General features: G+C 36.4%; 2 protein-coding genes across 3 annotated transcripts in view; both read left to right on the top strand.

The window, feature by feature from the left end:
- LOC135309842 (atypical protein kinase C-like) overlaps positions 1–19,112 on the top strand; it is a 137,437-nt gene that overhangs the window by 22,280 nt on the left and 96,045 nt on the right. The window lies entirely within an intron of this gene.
- The window catches only part of LOC128675107 (atypical protein kinase C), a 182,766-nt gene that overhangs the window by 12,121 nt on the left and 151,533 nt on the right, over positions 1–19,112 (top strand). Inside the window, exon 2 of the mRNA XM_053754246.2 lies at positions 3,349–3,991. Coding sequence (XP_053610221.1) covers positions 3,370–3,991 — 622 coding nt within the window. The 5' untranslated portion in view covers positions 3,349–3,369. The remainder of the gene's footprint in view (positions 1–3,348; positions 3,992–19,112) is intronic.

Raw genomic sequence — 19,112 nt, forward strand, 5'->3', positions numbered from 1 at the left:
ATAAAGTGAACTGGCGGCCACTAAGCCGCTGCCTAACGGAGGAGTTATCCAGTATCACTGGATAGTATATAAAATGTTCTGGATAGTATATAAATTGTGATACTATGGTACCTAGATTTTTATTTTGTTAGATTATAGCATATATACTAGCTGCGACCCGGGGCTTCGTTACCGTGGGAATTTCGAGATAAAGAGCACCCCATGTATTATTCCAGGTAATATCCTACCCGTGTACCAAATTACATAACAAGCGGTCCAGTAGATTTTGCGTGTACTTACATACGCACATCCTCACAAATTTTCGCATTTATAATATTAGTAGAAGTATGACACAAGCGCTCAGTGCTTATGATACAAGAGCGCGGAGTGCGATAATAAAGCCGAATATGATTCAATGCACGCGTACGATTTGAATATTTTAACACCTGTAATGTAACACGTTGAATAATAGTTCCGTAAAATTTTGCCAAGAAGTTAGTTATGTTTAAAAAGATTAATCTAAAATCAGATTTTTTTTACCCGAGTCAGAAGTAGAAGTCACTCCCTTCTTTTAGCAGGACCCATGCTAGTAGCCAATTTCCACGTTTGAGATATACTTTTTTCCTCTTAAATCCAAAATGGATTAAATTATTATCTCTCTAAAATCAAATAAATGCAAGCGTTATGAAATCACATTTATAAAATTCTTTCGAAACTGACTGAGCAGACAACGCACAGCCAAAACGACTGGAGGTAGACAATTTAGATTTGGTATGTAAGTTTTTTGAAAAGTGTGTGATTTACCGAAATCCCTACAGGAACGGGAAAAACCGGTATATTTACGTACGTACGAAGTTGCCAGCAATAGATAGTAAATAGGTACTATAAGACTACAGTTTGCCTGGTTTGTTTTATAGTATCAAATATATAGAAATATAATAACTCAGATTTTTTTGGCAGCGATTTTAAAATCCTCCGTCTAAACAACGTACACCGGTATCTTTAACGAAACAATCCGTATCATAAATTCTCAGCGGAACAAAAAACGGACCGCTTGGTAATAATTCACGCAAACGCGCACTAAATAATGCACGGCATATGCCGTACGCCCCAGAGTGTCTGTCTGTTTAGAGAGCTTCAGTTAAAACATGATTAACTCGATCGGACGCTTTACAGCTGCTGAAGAAACCGGGAAAACGTTCAGATGAGAGAGAGAGAAAGTTAAAACTTGATATGTGACAAAACGGCAAAAAAATCAGTGATCCGATTAGGTGCTGACCTCTCTAATTCTAGCGGTTTCATTACCTGCTGTGACACCCGGGGTCCTCGGTAAAATAGATAGAGAACTTCAGTACAAGCAATACAAATAATATGAACCACACGCTGCAGGACCCTTATCAGTTCCATTAAGTTGCTCTAAAAGAGATATTGTCGTCGTTCTTATACGATCTTCTCACTACCTAATCCCACCGAAAACTGGCGGGTACGAGTAAATACCTTGTCTCCTGTAATATCTATTAGTATCTAGTCCATTTATTCAACGCGATTTCGTTTAAATTATCTAATCAATTATCTTCATCATAAAACATACGTAAGTTACAGATCTACTTATATATTAGTTGTGATGTTATAATGATTAATTACATTGTTTAAATGAGTTTTTTTCGGCATTTCTTAACAGCAGTGGACTTTCCAAAATTCCAATAATTTGTAGCTTTTTGAGAAACTACTATATAGTGTAAAATTTGACGTGAAAAAGTGCCTGCATAGATCTAATTTCTGAATAAATGATTTGTGCGTTTGCACTCGGTAATATACCTAATTGAACTCTGTCCCATATCGTGTACCTAGGTTGCCCTGTGGAAATTAAACGTTATCCGTACAGCTCGGCCAGAATCCCCGAATGCCGCAGGATTCTTATCAGTAAGAACTTGGACGTGGACGGAAAATTTAGCAGACGAAATCCCTACCGCTTTGTAGCGTATGGCCGTCGTGAGAATGCGAATGTTCGGGAATAGATAGATATTTTAACTGTTGCCGTAGGTATATTTTGTTGCTCTAGTAAGTTTTTTACTTGCACTTTTGCTTTGCACATGCAAAAGTGCAAGTAAAAAACTTACTCATCTCATTTGAACTTTTAGTTCTATTAGATACACGAAGATACATTTTAATATTCACGAAGGACTGAATCTCGAAGCTAAACAAATGATAGAAATATTTAAAGCCATTTTCTCACCCTTCTTGACATAAATCTTCGAAATATCACATTATGTAACCACCGAATATACGACGCCAGAGCTCCATTCGTCCGTATCATCGTTCATTTGATATCAAATTTCGGTTTCATATCCAATAGCTACACGATCTCTTGGATGCAACCCAAGTTGGCTCACTTGCAACATTCACACGTTGCATTATATGCTTCTTTATTCCTGAATTTCTACATTTTCTTCGAGTTGAGAAAAATTTAAAACCTTTGAAAATTGTATTTTCATTGTCCACTGTAAAGATGCTCGAGATTGATCCCTATTGTTTTAGAGATTCACTGATAAACAACCTTTTAAATTTTCGAAAGATGTACTGTCACCTGGAATCGTATTAATCTATAATTGCTGCTATTAAACTTGCAAACTCTCACAATACTGTGTTATTCTGTAATGCCAACACTGACCGGTCATACTCCGACGTTAGTTCTCACAATATTTATACATCGTCTTTTTGCGTTGGTCATTGTTATCCTTAATATGGTTCGTGAGTATTCGTTTATTATTATTTCCAAGGTCAATCTGATAATTGACCAGGACGATGTTCGGGGTCTTAATAAAATATGCCGGAAAATTGTGGCCACTAAATATGAATCATTATTTGAAGCTTCGTTTATAGTAATATTCCTATGGCAGCAAATTACGCAGATTGAGTCCCTGGGTTTGTGTCCTTGTGATCTGGGATGTATATATCTAATGCCATGACCTTAATCTTTAGTTTGTTTTGAAAAATTAAGGTCAAATTTTTCTATTCCTCTTTAGTTTTAAATGAGTCAGCTCTTCTGTTTTAAGCTTAATGTTCATTTTATAATAAATATGCGAAACAGACACAATGTAAAATGGGACACACTTAGGCGAAGGTGGCCGGTGTAATGTACGACTATATTTTATTTATTCAGAGCTGTCGCGGAGCCCAACGTCGCTCCTAGCGAAATATCACCTAAACCCGGGACACTGCGGAATATTCTACACGCCTGAATAATGCCCAGTTTTCCATAAAGAATGCATTTGCATACATTGCTCAACTGCAACAGGCAGTTTTCTCTCCTAAAATACAATTTTGCGAGTCTTGAACAAACACAAAACCCGCCTGTCTTTTGTTCAGTGTGAGACGTCAGTGAAATGAATGAGGAATGCAGTGATGGAATGTTTAACGAGTCTTGGTGCTTTAAGAACAGTGAAAATGTTAGTGTTATCGAATATGTTTCGACCAAACCATCCGAATCAACTGCCGCGGAGGGAAGAATCACAGATTTCGGAAAATCTGAAAGATAAGGAAAGACATTTGTCAACACAGAGTTCTTTGCGCGTAAAGCAAAGGACAAAAACGTGTGACAATATAAGTGAAGTTCCAGAAGAAACGAAAAGTGTGAGACGTGAAAGATGTCTATCAAATAGTGTAGATGCAATAGTTACACAAAATGAAGCCAAATGTAAAGTGATATCCAGTGCCAAAGGTTTATTAGAAACAAATCTAGACGATCTATTTAATGATGTACAAAGTGTCGAATGGACAGTCGAGGCCAAAAGCTTAGGTGCCAGTGAGCCTACGTTAAATTTTAACGAGGAGAACTATAAGAGTTTTAGTAAGCGTGAATCTCTCATGTTGGATGATGACAGTGATGAAGAAGATGATGATGATACAGCTACGGACAGTGATTGTATGGATGAAGTGGTTCGCGAGCAGCGGATGTGCATGGGAGCTCGTCGCTTCGGACATATGCTACGAAGGGTCATTTCTAGAAACGGTAAGAGGAAAATTCAGCCCAATTTTCCACAGATGTTACTTGACTAGCGGATTGGACACACCTTTACTTGTACAATGTAAGTTGACATCAGTTTACACCATGGTGTTAGTATAAGTGTTATTCTATTTTTGGTAAAATGGTCTATTGTGTTTTCGTCCAAATTGTGCATTTTTATAACCTAAATTAATAAAATATTAAATTACATGTTTAGAAATCAATACTATCTACATATACATATACAATATGATATAACTATTTTACCAGATCTAGCTGCTACCTGTTGTGCTATTGAACAGTGTGTTCAACGATTCAGCTAATTGATTTGAATCGGAATAATTTAGTAATTACATTTTGGCTATTTCGATCGTCCAAACATAGTGTCTGTATCAGAGTGGACAGTAAATCTCAACAATTTCTGCAATTTTAATATCAGAAATTGTGAATGTAACATCGACCTTGTTTAACGTCACACTAGTGCGCTCTGGCGCGAAAAAGAAGTCGCCTAAATTGGGACTACGTACATTACATTATTATTATTAATGTAGTATATAAACTTTCAAGGTTACCTCTAAGTTATGTAATGCGTAATTATTTCGCACACTAAAATTTATGAGCCATGTTAATTTATAATGCGAGCCTTTCAGTGTTTAATATTAAAACGTGGCTATGATTGATACAGGCCGGTTTAGAACTATTTGTATTCTATTCACTATTGATACGATCACTAAATAGTTGCAATCAAATTAGATTTAGTATACAACTGACACCGATCACTACAATCTGTCCTAATAATATTTTCATGGTAATTTACTTGCATACTAATTACATACTAATACATAAATGTATTGACGTCGAGAGTCGAAATATAGAATTGCTATGTCGTCTGTCTGTTCGCCGTCAATTATGTCTAATTGCTGGTCTGCTCTGATTTAACAATCAATATTGTTCACTCGTTTTTTAGACGAGTTCATTGTCTGGTCAAGTCCGAAGTCCCTCCATAAATATTACCTTAACTAGCGACCCGCCCCTGCTTCACCCCCCCTCACACTATCTATTTAAAAACCTCGCAACAAAATACGTTTCGTACTTTTAAAGATTTAAGCATACATAGGGACAGACAGCGGGAAGCGACTTTGTTTTATACTATGTAGTGATAGTGATAAGAGTGTTTATCAATTTAAAAGTAAACTGTTATTTGTAAAAGTGAAAGGGCATGACCTTTGATGCAGGAAGACGATGAATTTCAGAAATACATCCATAATCGAGACATTCTTGACTCGTATATGAAGGTATTAATAAAGTATAAAACAGGATGTCTTACAGGTTATACTACTATTAGCAGTTTAGAAGGAAAATCAAAAAATGCGTGTAGCATCAAAATAGCTGACGTAATTTAAACGTTCAAGGTTTGTGTCCGAAATCATTTATTAAATCATTACATTATTATTTGTGACCTCTTTTAGTAAATTACCCATTTAATATAACACTGGTACAATCATTTTGAAAGGGTACAAAAATAGGGTTAGCTAGATTGCATTAAACGTACACTCATGATGATGCGAGCGTGATAAACAAAACACATGCAGTAATTAATACACGGCACTAATTAAACGGTGCACCTGAGTTATTATTGTGCACACAGAAGTTTCGCCGGGTGCTAACGAAGCGTGGGATTCATTGCACCATCCTTTAATCATTCGAGTCTAATGGTTACATGTACTTTAGAGCCTTAATTCTGCTTTTGTACTCTGTTCTAACACTAGTAATACCGCACCATCTTCTTATATCAAATGAGCGTTCTATTAGAAATGTTAAAATACAAATGCTTTTATTATTTCTCTATTGAATGTGGCATATAGGCAAGAAGCGAATTATATCAGATTTATTACACCTTAATCACCTGGGTGATATTACTTGGGTGAGCGAATTCCACATGTTTGTGTCCTGAAACCACCTTCTGACAAATCACCTGGGAGAACAAAATCCACAAGCCTACAAACTTGCAGTACATTCGCAGACAAAATTCGTCTTCTCGCGACGTTGTCATCCATTCAAGTACTAATCATAGATCCAACTACCATATAATACTTGGGACCCAAAATAGACAGAAGATAGACAGATGACGAAAGCGAAGGAACTGACGACCTCGATGGCGCAGTGGTAAAGTGCTTGCCTCTGAACCGAGAGGTCCCGGGTTCGATCCCCGGTCGGGTCATGATGGAAAATGATATTTTTCTGATTGGCTCGGGTCTTGGATGTTTATCTATATATGTATTTGTTATAAAATATAGTATCGTTGAGCTAGTATCCCATAACACAAGTCTCGAACTTACTTTGGGGCTAGCTCAATCTGTGTGATTTGTCCTAATATATTTATTTATTTATTAACTTACATACTGTGCCGACTGCACATGAGTGGGATAAGGTCAAGAAGAAGAAGAAGACAGATATACAATTAAAACACAGTATAATATATATTCGTGTGCTGCAGCAGCCAAAATGGTCATAACTCTACGACATTTTTGCACTGGCGCGAGAATGTTGGCGTGTGACCCGAAATTCTATTAATAACATAAAGACACCAAGAAAACCCAGCTACTCCCTAAACCCCAAATCTTAAGTAGGGACGAAATATATCCTCACAGACTCAGGTTAGGTTTTGTGTCATCAATCTCTCCCGGCGACGGCTAAATCCCGCGACTTTGTCATTACCTGCATTGCGGATTCTGTTGTTCCTTATAAGAGTGCTTGTGGATATAATAATGGGTTTTCTTTTAGCTGAAATACTGCCAAGTTTCCAATGACCTAGTTGGAAACTCTATTGAGAGTTAATTTTTAAGTTTCTGACTTAAAATCTAATCTGATTCTACGAACATGTGGTCACTAGTAATGACTTTGGGTGGATTGCACCGTCAGTAAGTAGAACGGGGTATATCCAGTTTCACTTAAAATTCAAATCAAAATATTTTTATTTCAGACTAATAGAGGTCTCTTATCTGAGGGTTTTCCCGGTTTCTTCCTCAGCCGTTGAGTGTCGGATAGATTATTTAACTAAAATATTTTCCAAAAAATATGAAATTAAACTACGATTACGCGTAACAAAATGTTATCGCTTTTTGTAAAGAGTATAGATGAAGCTTTATTTTTGTCGTCTTAAACATAGATGTTATTATTTAATAAACAAATAATCCCTTACAAAACTAAAACAATCTAGTTAGCACAACACCATTAAAACGCTAATCGGCAGATTTCTACTTAACCACGTTTTGTCGCGGGACCATCAAATCGACCAAATTACTATTATAAGGGACTCCACAAAAGCCGCCACACCCGCGTTGCATGGAATGACATAGTCGATTTGCCTTATGGACCATATCGGTGGGCGTGGTGGAAAGGAACCTTTAGCTTATGTTCACATTGTTGAAGAGAAAGCGTATGATCCACGTTATAATATCATTTGATCACTTGTAGTGGATCTTCAGTGTCTCTCTGTATTGTATGCAATTATTGTAACTTGCAATATGCACTCGTAACTGCGCCGGGTGGAATCTTACAACTCAATTTTTAAGCAGATTCCTTCAACCGATTGAGCTGAAATATACACGATTAATTTGGAGACTATGATAAGTATGTTCTGATGGTGCACCTATGATCGGCTCTCAATGAGGGAACTCCTGCACGGTTCAATGCACGGACGGGTATTTGGTCACTTGTATTTAAGCCCAATCGTTTTAAGTGCAAACTTTAAGCTTCAAACTTGAATTCCAAGATTCGAATAAACAACAGAACAAAAGTTACCTTCAATCAAAAAAATTCTATAATATATGATTCACACATACATAGATACATTGGCAATTAAATAAAAGCTTGCAAAAATAACTGCATCACTCTCGCTTCCGCACCCGCTACAGCTACTGCCATCGCTCATCAATTTAAACAAGCACGCACGCTTTCATACGGTCGCACCCGCCGTGAAATACTAGTGAAAACACCGTGATTTATTTGACATCGCCATTGTTGTCGTAGATTGACTCCGCGCACGACATTTCTAACTCATGAAAATCATTAAAAAAATATAATTTATAGCGTGCACTTATTAACATCTTAGCTCGATTATTTTTAGATCACTTTCTTGGTCAATCATGCGCTGTGATTGATTTTGGCCGTGTTGTGCACTGGTTTTGTTTTCTCTTTCGATCACAAGTCTGTATTATAATCGTAAAGAAATTATAATCGTAAAAATACATACCATATCAACAAATATCGTAATTATATCCAACTAATATTATAAATGCGAAAGTAAGTTTGTTTGTTAACTTTTCACGCGTTATCTATGTATACAACCAATCTTCTTGAAATATCGCATATATATAATTCAGAGTATGAAGAAGGACATAGGGGACTATTTTTCCTATGATATTAGCGAAAAACCTGTATTCTATTATAATTGGCGGCAAATATAAAAAAAAACACTAGATGGTGCTGTGTGTATTTTAAGGTGCTAAATGCTAATAAAAAAAACTTTGTGTGTATTTTTATTGCGCTATGAATTAATCTATCCCAATCCCATTTTAATACGAAGACAAAACTGTTCCCGAGGGCATTTAAGCAGGTGAAGCCGCGGATAAACACCTAGTAATATATAATCTTCTTATTAACCTCATTATTCTTCAGATCAGATTCTTCAGATTCAGTATTCTTCAGATCAATTTCTTGACATTCCAAGAAATTGATCTGAAGATCGTAATTTTGAAAGATGTAATGTAATTTTGTAATCTAAAAGTCGGCAACACATCGGTGACCCATTGCGGGTTGCTGATTTCCATGGGCTGTGGTGTTTGCTTACCATCAGGCAACCCACATGCTCGTTTGCCCACTAAGCTATAAAAGAAAATAAACAGATAGACATTTTTAAACACCAATACACTTGTTATTTCATCGATTAGTGCAACATGTGAAATTGCACGGGATCCCGAGTTCCGGGCGGCTTTCAATTATCACATTAACATACATGAGTGCCTCCTTTGATATCATATCAACCGGGCGTCGTACTTCGTTGTTTGTACTGAACACAGCCCTGTCAGAATAATATTAATGAATTCCAAGTGGAAACAAATAGGCGAAAAATATAGCAGAAATGTACGATATTCTATAAATAATTCCATGAATGATGTAGCCCTATTACAAACGGGCGTCATTTCAAAGCACGTTGAAAAGCGTTGGGATTGAGCATCAGTCATCCGTTAGCATTCGCATCGAGTGTGAGACTTTTATGTTTTTGAAATTCAGAGCACCAAATATGTTATTCGTCGTAATTTAGTGAGATTCTTCCCATAATGAGTAACTTTTAAGATTTATTTTAAGAAACTTTAAGGTTTAGGGTAGGCTATTTTTGGCTGTTGATTATATAATACGGTGTTGTTCTCATTTATTCATTCATATTGTCACATAGTCGGTGGTGATAAAAATCCACCAACGTCGGGAACTATTTCACGCCCGTGTGGCCGAGGTGTAAAGAGGTGGTACTCCGAGCGTTTCGACCGCTGCGGCCGCGCGTCATTGTCAATTTTTCAAATTTTAACTAAGACAATAATCAGTTTTACTATCTCGCTTTAAAATCATTAATCTGTACTGCGGTCAATGTCAATTTTATGAATGATTGGTTTTGGAAATGATTCCTTCCTCGAGAAAATTTACGGATCATAATGCCGGCGCGGCCGCAGCGGTCAAAACGCTCGAAGATTCACCCAAAGGGTTGAGCGAACAGAAGGATTTGTTCCCTTATTATTTTACACAGGAACGGGCAGCCGCCGGGCGGAACTAACGAGTTTTTAACTTTTACGATTATTAACAAAATAATGGCGCGAAACACGTTACGCTGGTCGAAAGTTAAATAAGTTGGGCCAAGTTATGACTTATTTTAAAACTACTTTTTAATGGGATGTTGTCGCTAAATTACATTTTTAGAATGACACATTAACCCTGTTATTCATACAATGGATAAAGCATACTTTAGGTTGTATGTTTTATCGCTATCGCTATCGCACTTTACAGTGTTTGACGGTGAACGAACTAGACGAAACATACATATTAATCTGAAAAATATAATTTCCCATCTTGACCTGACCGGGGACCCCCAGTATAGGAGTCACGGAGTTCGTCAAGACAATCACACCACATACATAATATTATATTAGTATAGAATAGTATAAATTTATACAATAATGATGGGGAATGCCATAGTCATGTCATAGCTGCATGTAAATATATTAAATTTGCATGAAAATTACATGTAAATAATAGTAGAATTTTCTCAGACATTAACTCAAACATGCGGACGGAGACTCAGACATACGGATTAAACAAATCCCTTAAATCCAATTAATGATAATCATACCCTAATTACAAACCGCAGGTATCAAGTCGTTAATCACGTGCTATTAAAATAAATAAAAGCTATCGGTAATATTGAATTGCAAGCCGCGATAATCCGATGGTTAATAGATTCGCGCTCATTAATACTATAAACATAAAAATAAAGAATACAGAAAGGTAGAACATCAACTATTCAGACGGACATAATTCATGCTACTCAACCGCCTTCTAGCAAGTTACTTACATACGAGTATTAATACTTGCCCCTAGATGGCGATAGTCGTTAAAGTAAATGTCAGATGGGATTGGGATGAGATTAGAGCATGATTAGGGAGTTATACACACGTGATACCAGTACTGGAATACCATCATAGAATAGAATAACTTTATTTTTCAGCTATGACTTTTTATGTATATTTTTGTTTGTTTATTGAATGTTTCACAAAAATATATGATGATTTTTTACACAAAAAGACATGAAATCATCACATTGTGGATGTCGTCGCGTCACAATGATGGACTTTGTTGATAGTTCAGTTGTATCTTCCACTTTGTATTGCCTATTTTGTATGCCAGGCCTGGTTAAATGCGTGAATTAATAATAATAATATGTACACCGCATTTATAGCAATATAAGTAATTAATTTGATTTGAATCATTGATTAACGCACTGTGATCGGTTGACTGCATCTCATTCTGTGAGGTCTCGATAGTGAAATCCACAAACTTCATTCACACTGAGCTTTCACACCATTGTTAAGACGAGGGAAATAAATTTAACATCCTTCACACTGAGTTTAAATTGTAAAGTCACACTACGGCCTTAGACGTCACTCCTGTGGACTATTTATTTTGTGTTCGAAACTTGAAGTGAGCTCCCAGTGATTAATTAATGGAAATATTAATTTTAATGTGTTGCACACTGACCGGCGTCATCAGCAATTGCTGTTTATAACTGAAATATGCTGAATTTTGAGTTTTGCTTTGTCTATCCTTTAGTCGCCCCGTACAGCATCCATGGGAGAATATGTATTGGTTCTATTCTAGGGTGTGAACATCTATCACTAAACAAAATTGAATATTAATTTAACATTTGGAACGAATCTCAATCTTGGCTGTGCCTCCATCTACAAGCAGGGAATCATTAATCGCGTCATTTGCCCCCAGATTAAGTCGGATCGCGCTCCGGCGAAATTTTCGGATTATTAAGTTTTTTGCTTGACATGCGGATCAATTAATTTTCAATTTAAAATTAATTAATTTCACGCCAAACTTTGGGTTTGATCAACATTACATTGTTTATTTTTAAATTCATAGCTTAACATCTGTTCAATTGAAAACAGATCGACCTCTGCTGAAAATACCTAATTAATTATTTGATTTTGCCATTTGGGTACCTATATGATGTTTTACCCGAGCGAAGCCGAGTCGGGCCGCTAATGAACAATAAAAAATAATATTACGACACTTTGTATCATACAAATTTTCTGTTAAGTTTACTTTTAAAATATGTATAAACAAAATATACTTATAAAACACAAAGAAACGCCATTTGTTATCGGTACAAGAATCGATACTCGACTCAACCGTTCAATCGGCCGATCCGATAACGATATTAGCTGAACTTTATTCGTGCATAATTGACTAATCAGCTTTGGCGGTTGCAGACGGGATAAAAATTGTGAATTGTTAATAAGATGTCAAAGTTTGCTGAGATTCTAGGCAGTGGCGTAGCGTGGATCATTGCAAAATGCTAGTCTGAAGATTTGAGAATGAGAAATTGATACTTCCATACTCAAAACGAATAGCATGAAAGTGTGTTTGGTTGATTGTAATTTTTTCTCGTCAAAACAAACCAATGCATTGTTGGCATTTTTGGTGTGGAGTGGACGGCTGAAGGGTGGCTGGCTGTGTACTTTTTACCGCAGGCGGAATCCCGGGCAACAGCTCATCATCAATGACAGCCTTCTTTTTCTCACTGCTGGGAATAAGCCTCTCTCAATGAACGCCATCCTTCTAGGTCTTGTGACTTACGAAACCAATTTCGACCTGCAACCTTTCTTAGTTCGTCGACCCATCTTGCTTTCGGATGACCTACAACAACGACAACTATTACCATGTAATTTAAAATTTGACCTAAAAGTGCCTGTGAAGGTCTAATTTCTGAAATGCCTTTAGTCTTACATTTAGTAAAGATTATATCCTATCAAACTATATAGCTTTTAACTGGAACAGATTCCTTCATGGGATATCTTCTTGTTATATATGTATTTTTAAAATGTGTGCTTTGTACAGTAAAAATTATACAATCCAACAAATGTTTTGAATTTAAAGACATGACGCAAATCTGCCCCAACATCGGATCTCGTCTCAGACTGGATTTAGATACCTCAACGCGGATTAACAAGTCAACTGGCTGCGTCTGATACCAATCAACGTTCTGTTTCAATCTTCATGTTCTTCTTCATTTCAACCTTGCCATATAACTTGGTAACTGTAGAAAAATATGGCAATTTGTATTTGAATCTCGTTCCTTCGATTTATTGATGAGTTCCGTATCCACCTTGTCGCTCCAGCGGTACCTCACCGGTCAATGTTTAATTCAAAATGTAACAGGTATATTATCACTTGTGTGTATGCGATTACTTGCCACTAGACACAGTAGGTAGTCGTAAAAGTCATGTCAGATGCCTTTAGACGACTTGAATAAAATCCAACACCAGTGTTAAGTAGTTTTAGTAGTCGCGGCTCGATTTGTGAGGGCAAATACGACGCCATAGATACAGCACTACTATACTCCTCTCTACAACCATGACTTGCCTCTCCAATTATGGCTCCAAAGACCAAGAAAAGCTATATGGACGTTGCAAGAGTGAAACCAAATGAGATGAACGCTGATGATGCTCATTGCAACAACAATTTAATTGACAATTCGAAACAATAAATACCCTACCTAGATCCTAGCCTGTACAAAGGAAGGTTTAGTTTCTAAACAATGGATGTAATTCATTGAGAATGCATCCATCCGAATATCCGATAAGCAATTTCCGCGAACAAACAAATACAACACGATATCAATATTAGAGTTGCATAAAGCATACTCAGAGATAGCTTTCTCCTATTGTAACAACAATATTAGTATAAACTGTGTTATTCGAGTCATCGTGTTATAACGATTTTGTTATTGTATTCACGATTTTGTTGCCTGTATTATCTCGATTTTTTTTCTTCTGGTTCTTTGTGTCCCAAATTTGTGTCTGCTGGACAAATGCCTCCCCTACCTTCTTCCAAAATTTTCCATAGTCAAAGTGTTTATTCAGAAATTAGAACTTCACAGGCACTTTCCGTGTGAAATTTTAAATTATATTTTAAATTTCTCAAAAAGCTACAAAATATTGGCATTTCGGAAACCACTGCTGAGCCGAAAGAAATAACGAAAAAAAAAACTCATATAAACGGTGTTGGCCCCTATCAATCCACAAGGACACACCATTATTGTTTTTATATATAATTTCTTTGATCTAAATTCTTTTGATGATCTATCTAAAAGCATACAAAACTATAAGTAAACATTAAAAAGTGAAGTTAAATGTTGCGTAACTGAGTGAACTCATTTCGAATCCGTAGTTAATTGCGATAGCTTTCACCATTGTTACTGGTACAATACGGTTCCAATTGCAATTGCAGCTATAAGTGGCAACTTTCCTTAATTGTAATAATACCGATAATGGTGCCCTGATGGCTAGAGTGGGTGCTAAAATATTGTGCTCGTGATTATTGATGCGATGTTGGAAAGTGCGTGTGGTTCTCTAGAATCGAATACTCCAGATTCTCCCGTAATAATACCTATGAAATAAGAACCTAGTTTAGCTGAAATACGTTTTGTCCTTGTCATGAGACAAGGACAAAACGTATTTCAGCTAAACTACAATATTTAATAATAACAGCAAACAGCAAACATAACTAACTTACAATATTTAATATTAACAGAACGAGACATCTCCGAAGTTGCTGGTATCACTTTTTTCTAGCTGATGACCGTTTCCAAACTAAACTAACAGTAGCTAACAATACTCTCGATTAAATTCTCTTTAAAACAAAAAAAAGCTAGATCAAAATAGGTACTGCGTTTGGTTGCTACGATGACACGGACAGACATACAGATGCACAGACACGTTAAACTTACAACTTCCTTCTGTCATCGGGGGTTAATAAGAAACATGTTAGATTAAATACAATTTACATAGTATTCTTCTGAAGTTTGTGAGTGTAAATTATTTCCTTTTTAATATTAAGAAAAAATGGCAGGAATTTTGTTTTTTTATTATTTTATTTCTAACAATCCAAATTAAGGGCGCCATTAAAGAATCTTCAATTTATTTGCATAAATTAAAATAAACTTTTTTCCTTCCAGGTAAGTGACAAAACGACGATCCCGAGTCCGGAAGGTATTTTTTTAAATTAATTTCATTCGTACCCTGCGGCACAGGAGTTGAGAATCGGAACAGATATAACTACGTTTTCGTAAGTACACTACTACAAGCACAATCCGGCTCGAAGGACCAAAAAATAATGTAGGGTTGATCACCACATCCACACTGGAGGACTGAGGAGTTTTGTGAAATAATACCACCCTATAGGCACCGTAGCTGAATACTAAAATTGTACTGTTTATTGAATATGATTTAATTGACTAAAATATAATTAGCTACAACGCAATGATAAAATACTTTTTCGACCTAATTTAGGGTAGATACATTGTTCAGTAGATTAAACAATGACTGTCATAATGTTCGGCGTTCCTAAAAATTTACGAATTTTAGATTATTTTGAGTGGAATAGATTGTTAATAGGTAGTCAAAAAAAGGGTAAATACCTAGATTCGGATGTTTTGTATATTTTATTTAAATCTCCTTTGCCAACCGTACTAAAATAGGTAACAATTTCGGACGCTTAGTAAGCTTTGCCTATGTTCTGTTTCCATATTCATGTGATCCCGGTTTTATTTTAGTAATTTGTCCGAAGAGACGACCGGAGGATGTAGCTAATTATACCTATTTATGATGAATACACATAAATTTATTTCAACCGAATTGAATGTGCCAATCAAATCACGAATCTTTAATTTTGATTCAATCCTAATCGTACTAAACTAATATTATAAATTCGAAATTAATTTTGTTTGTTCCTTGTTCACGCTTTATCTGCTTAACAAATCTTCTTGAAATTGTACATACACGTAGTTTGAAGTACGGAGAAGGATATGGGGTTGGCACCTTTCATCCCGGAAAAATAAACGTCCCCGTGTGAAATTCACGCTGGCGAAGCTGTGGGCAAAAGGGTCCCGTTCCTCAAAAGACAAAATCACCTTTCATTCCGGGAAAATAAACGTTCCCGTGAGTACACGCGGGAGAAGCCGCGGGCTAATGTGTCCCACCTCAAAAGATAAAATCCTGGTTGTTCGACAGATTTTTCAACTTACGATAAAATAATAATCTTAAATCCAAATAACCTGTAGTTTCATTCGGGCGTTTTCTGCATAAGGCAGTGTTTCAGTATCATTATTTCCCACGTAGACCTGCAGTGCTATAAACAGCCCAGTTAACTGCCGGTTATGACCAGTGCCGGATTTAACTATGTTAATGCCCTGGGCTAAATTTCTACGACGCCCTTTCCGTAATTCTAGAGCCGTGGGCACTTCATATTCGCTGTTGTCGATATCCCCATTGGTATTTGTTTATTTAACTTTATAACAAAATAATGTAAAAGGCGGACTTAAAGCCTAGGCTTTTTCTACCAGTTTTTTTAATAGTGTGGCGAAATATTTCTATAGATACATTGGTAGGTATAGTATAGTATAGGCACCCTAGTAATGTGATTGGGTGACCTAAATAAAAAGCTTATTATCAAAAACTAGTATAGGCGTCGGTTACGCCAGCGGGTTCTTTTACTCGTATTCACGAATGACATTTGATATTTTTACATCACTCAGAAAATGTAAAACGAAAATCTTGTCTCATAATGTTAAGAAATAGCAAAAGGACCAAATTAGAAATATAAAGCATTACGTCGATTACGCCTTCGTACCGTTTTGTATTCGACCTGTATGTAATAATAATCTTTAGTGTGCGACCTTAACCAAAAGATACTCGCAAACCTTAGGCGCCCCTTAGTGCCAAACGCCCCGGGCGTTTGCCTAACAGCACCTCACGCCGCCCCTGGTTATGACTGCAATATATTCACGTGTGTGCCAGCAATGTGGCCTACAAAAGTTAAATATTACATGACACGGCCTGCCATCGAAATCCCCACTTTTTCGAGGAGATGTCTATCTAACTATCACCCTATTTGACGACCTCGGTGGCGCAGTGGTAAAGTGCTTGCCTCTGAACGGAAAGGTCCCGGGTTCGATCTCCGGTCGGGTCGTAATGGAAAATTATCTTTTTCTGATTGGCCCGCGTCTTAGATGTTTGTCTATATATGTATTTGTTATAAAATATATTATCGTTGAGTTAGTATCCCATAACACAAGTCTCGAACTTACTTTGGGGCTAGCACAATCTGTGTGATTTGTCCTTATATATTTATTTATTAGTTATTATATCTTATTTGTCTCTTTTATTAAAACCCGAGGACACTTTGGTCGCATAGAGGATAATTCAAAAGCTACTGGGGCTGTGGTTCTGCCCTAAAATATGATCACTGCATATCCTGCCGTGGATGTTGTACGAGGCAATAGCTAAGCAGGTGGCTGGTTATTATAACGTATATAGCTACAAGCTGCGCCCTGAGGTTTCCCCCCCGTCGAAAATTCGGGATATAAAGTACCCTATGTGTTATTCCAGTGTACCAAATTTCATAACAATCCGACCGATTTTGCGTGAAAAGAGAGACAAACATACATCCTCACAAACTTTCGCATTTGTAATATTATTTAGGATTAGTAAAGTTACAATACATAATTACATATACATATATAATCATAAATAATAAAGTTTAATTTGGGTCTGCACTGCGTCTTAAACTATAAATCACAGTATAGTTAATTTAATTACAGCATACGGTATAATTATTATTAATTAAGGATTCAGTGGTTCAAATGAAAGAATGAACAGAGACATAACACATACGTAATTGAAAAGATACTGTAATGTAATAATATTATATATTATTATATGTACTATACTATTATTATAAAGAGGTAAGCGTTTATGAGTTTGTATGTTTGAGGCGGGTAACCTCCGAAACTACCGGACCGATTTCAAAAATTGTTTCACCATTAGTAAGGTACATTATCCAAGATTGCTGTAGGCTATTTTATATCAAAATTCTCATGGGAGCGAAGCCCCGGGCAACATCTAGTGTAATTAATAGTACTTATAAGTTTGCACTATCGCATTAGGTGTATACATGTAATGGTAGTTGTATGAATGAATAAATAAATAAATAATTTAGTTCATATCAATACTGAGCATTGAATTAAGGTCATTTTAGATAGAAATAGATGCAGAATGATCTAGGTTACTTTTTGCAACGGCTAGTAAAAAATAAACGAATAATACTTACGGCCCAGACCTGCGTGCACACAAACTAAGCGAACACATCGTACACAAAACGGCAGGCAAATAAATATCTGTGAAAACTAAATTCGCCTGCGATTGGAGTTACAAATACTTTTCCGCTCAGGGAATCGAATACAGCACGTCCAAGTGGCGGAAGGTCGTGGCGCCCACTACGCCACAAAGTTCGTCAAACTATCACATATACATAATGTTCACGTATAATATTGCTAAAAATATAAATAATAAAATAAAATAAAACACAAATAATTGCATTGTCAATCACATATACATATATTACACTAGAGGCCCGTCCCGGATTCGCTCGTGTAAAAACATAATAAATTATACATCTAAACCTTCCTCGGGAACCACACTATATATTAGTGAAAACCGCATGAACACCTGTGCAGTAGTTTTTGAGTTTATCGCGAACAGACAGACGCGGCATAGGATTTTGTTTTATCAATGTAAGGAAGGATAGGGATACCTCCATTTTCGCTTTAGTAGGATTTTGCGCGATTTCTCTGTCAACTATAATTTATTACAATGCAGTTCAGGAGATATAGAACAATTGATTAATTAGGATAACTAATGAAGATGTAGTGTGTGCATCTATTGATGCCCTGGATAGTATAATAGTTATCGTGATTACTCAATCTGAAACGGACGTATTTAAGGTTATTTAAATAATATTTCATCTTTCATCCTACATTTACTTCATTCACAAAAATTGTACACACTTTGACTTAGGATGATAGCTCATAGGCTGCTGTGACCACTTACCATCTGGTGGTCCGCATGTCTTTTTGCTTACTCAGTGGTATACTTATATAAAAACTAATTGGACTTTTTCTCCTTATTTCCGATCTGAGCCTGGAAGCCCAGGGGCGGGTATTAAACATTGTATATTGGATATTGCATATTATGGATAATTAAAAATGTTCTTTGTCAAAACTGTCCAGTTTTATAGGAACATGTCAAAATCGTCTCAATTGTTTTATTGTTTTACCTATATACGAAAATAGTCCTTATTACTGAGACGATGTCGAAAATGGAACGCAGCTAGTCAAAATTCATACAGCGGTGATCGCGGATCCAAACGCGCCTATTATTTTAGCTATTCTATGAATATTTGGCTGATTTTTTCCGTCCGTGTCAGTGCGGCGAAATTTCCCCAGAGACGG

This window comes from Plodia interpunctella, chromosome 14, assembly GCF_027563975.2.
Source record: "Plodia interpunctella isolate USDA-ARS_2022_Savannah chromosome 14, ilPloInte3.2, whole genome shotgun sequence".
NCBI lineage: Eukaryota > Metazoa > Arthropoda > Insecta > Lepidoptera > Pyralidae > Plodia > Plodia interpunctella.